The sequence below is a fragment of the Punctularia strigosozonata genome (assembly GCF_000264995.1).
Source record: "Punctularia strigosozonata HHB-11173 SS5 unplaced genomic scaffold PUNSTscaffold_195, whole genome shotgun sequence".
NCBI classification, from domain to species: Eukaryota; Fungi; Basidiomycota; class Agaricomycetes; order Corticiales; family Punctulariaceae; genus Punctularia; species Punctularia strigosozonata.
Window position 1 is genome coordinate 1 of NW_006767627.1, and position 1,811 is coordinate 1,811.

Sequence of the window (1,811 nt, forward strand, 5' to 3'; positions counted from 1 at the left end):
TGTTCAGTCGCGTCGTAGCATAGCTTTACATAAGCTACGCTACATATACACTTATTACACTTTTTTGAACACGCCGTATACTATTGAAACCAACTAACGGGTACATGAAAATGTCCGGAACACACACCTTGAGAAGCTCAGGAGCTAAACTTGACGCTCGTCAGGTTGTAACTGAAGGATATGAAGCCACCAAGAGTAAGAAAGGTAAACGCCCAGAGCAGTCTGAGCGCGTGAGAAACGATCAATCAGATCAGGGCAATCTGTCGCCCTCGTATCAGACCGATGCCGAAGATCTTATCGGCATGAGAGAAATAGCCGAAAGGCTCTGGAACCAAGGGGGCAAACGTCCACTTAGAATCGAAGACATCAATTTAATAATTGAACAATCTAGTGTAAAGAGAGGTAAAGAATATTTACAGTTACTACTCCTACACCGGCGCATGGAAACACGTCGCGTCTCGGACCTCGGGCCAGCCGAATGGTTCAACATCGAAGCCAAAACCGAGTCTGCGGGAGGATCTGGAAACGGAAACGCACCTCAAAGTGGACCGGCCCGGCGAGAATTCATTACGCCCCGCACGGACGGTAACGAAGGCGATACAGAAGAGGAAAACGAGGTCAGGCGTACCACTTCGATCATACGTAGCCGTCCAGAAACGGATGAGGAAGATGATCTGTATGCCGACCCAGACCCTGACGTCAGGACCCAGAACAATGGTGCCGCGCCATCACGTGCCACCACTTCTCCGGCACAATCAAGACCGATCCAAGGACGAGCAGTGACTGCTCCACCGACAGGGTCCCACCAAGGAACACGACAAATGAGTAATAGAGGGTCGGGAAGTGGCCCCAGTAGTAATAACAGCTCCCGGACGGGAGGAGGCAGTCAACGCTCACATAGGCACGGAAACAGGCGTGGGAACGCGCCTGGAGGAAACGGAGATCCAGGATCAGGAAGTGATGGAAGCGATACCGAATCGGGAAATGACCCACGCAACCGTACACCTGGCAATAATGCGAGATCGGACGATGAAGATATGCGTGCGTTACGTGAAGGCTCGTATATTCCGTTCAGCAACCAGTTCACGGGAGTGAGCCTGCGCACAATGTACCATAATAAAATTAAGTACATGATAGATACATATGTAGGAAACTACATAGAACCTGATGCTAATACAAAAAATCAGAAACCGCCTGCACCAGAAGCCTGGGACGGCCAAAATGATGCCGACAAATTCATGGACTGGCTCGAGTCCCTTCTCGAGTATTTCATACTTACCGGTCTGTCGGGACCGCGCCGTGATATCCTGCGGAAATTGCATACCCCCGCGCGATTGGGCGAGAAGGCACGCCGGTGGTGGCGCCTGAAGGTATCCCGAGTAAATCCGGGAGTACGGACACTTGACTTTACACAGGCAATCATAGATATGTTTGACCGTTTCGTGATAGATATAACGCCTGAAAAGGCTATTAACAAATATAAAGAAATTAAATTCGACTCTGATGCCGGAGTACAGAGTTTCTACGACGATCTAATTGAGGCATCGTCTAAATTATTGCAACCTCCCTCCGAGGTTGACCTATCGGAACACTTCCTAATGAAGCTGCCCCAACCCTATGTAACTCACCTGATGCGAAACAAAGGAGTACGCGTCGGCATTACCAAATTGAGGAAGATGCTACGCTACGCCATCGAATACGAGAACTCGAACATCGCGATCGAGGCTGCGATGGCGCTTCGAAGAAGCCGAGAAAATTACACGGCAAAAGCCAAATCACCGGAGCGGCGCTCGGATAATCAAGACCGCGAG

The 1,811-nt window shown here is 50.1% G+C and overlaps 1 protein-coding gene across 1 annotated transcript; it reads left to right on the forward strand.

Moving 5' to 3' along the window:
• Positions 1-440: 440 nt before the first annotated feature.
• On the forward strand, positions 441-783 carry PUNSTDRAFT_139759 (uncharacterized protein; the record flags this gene model as incomplete). Its single annotated transcript, XM_007389488.1, has 2 exons — positions 441-676; positions 711-783. 2 exons carry the CDS (start codon positions 441-443, stop codon positions 781-783), a joined length of 309 nt encoding a protein of 102 aa, XP_007389550.1.
• Positions 784-1,811: the final 1,028 nt, after the last annotated feature.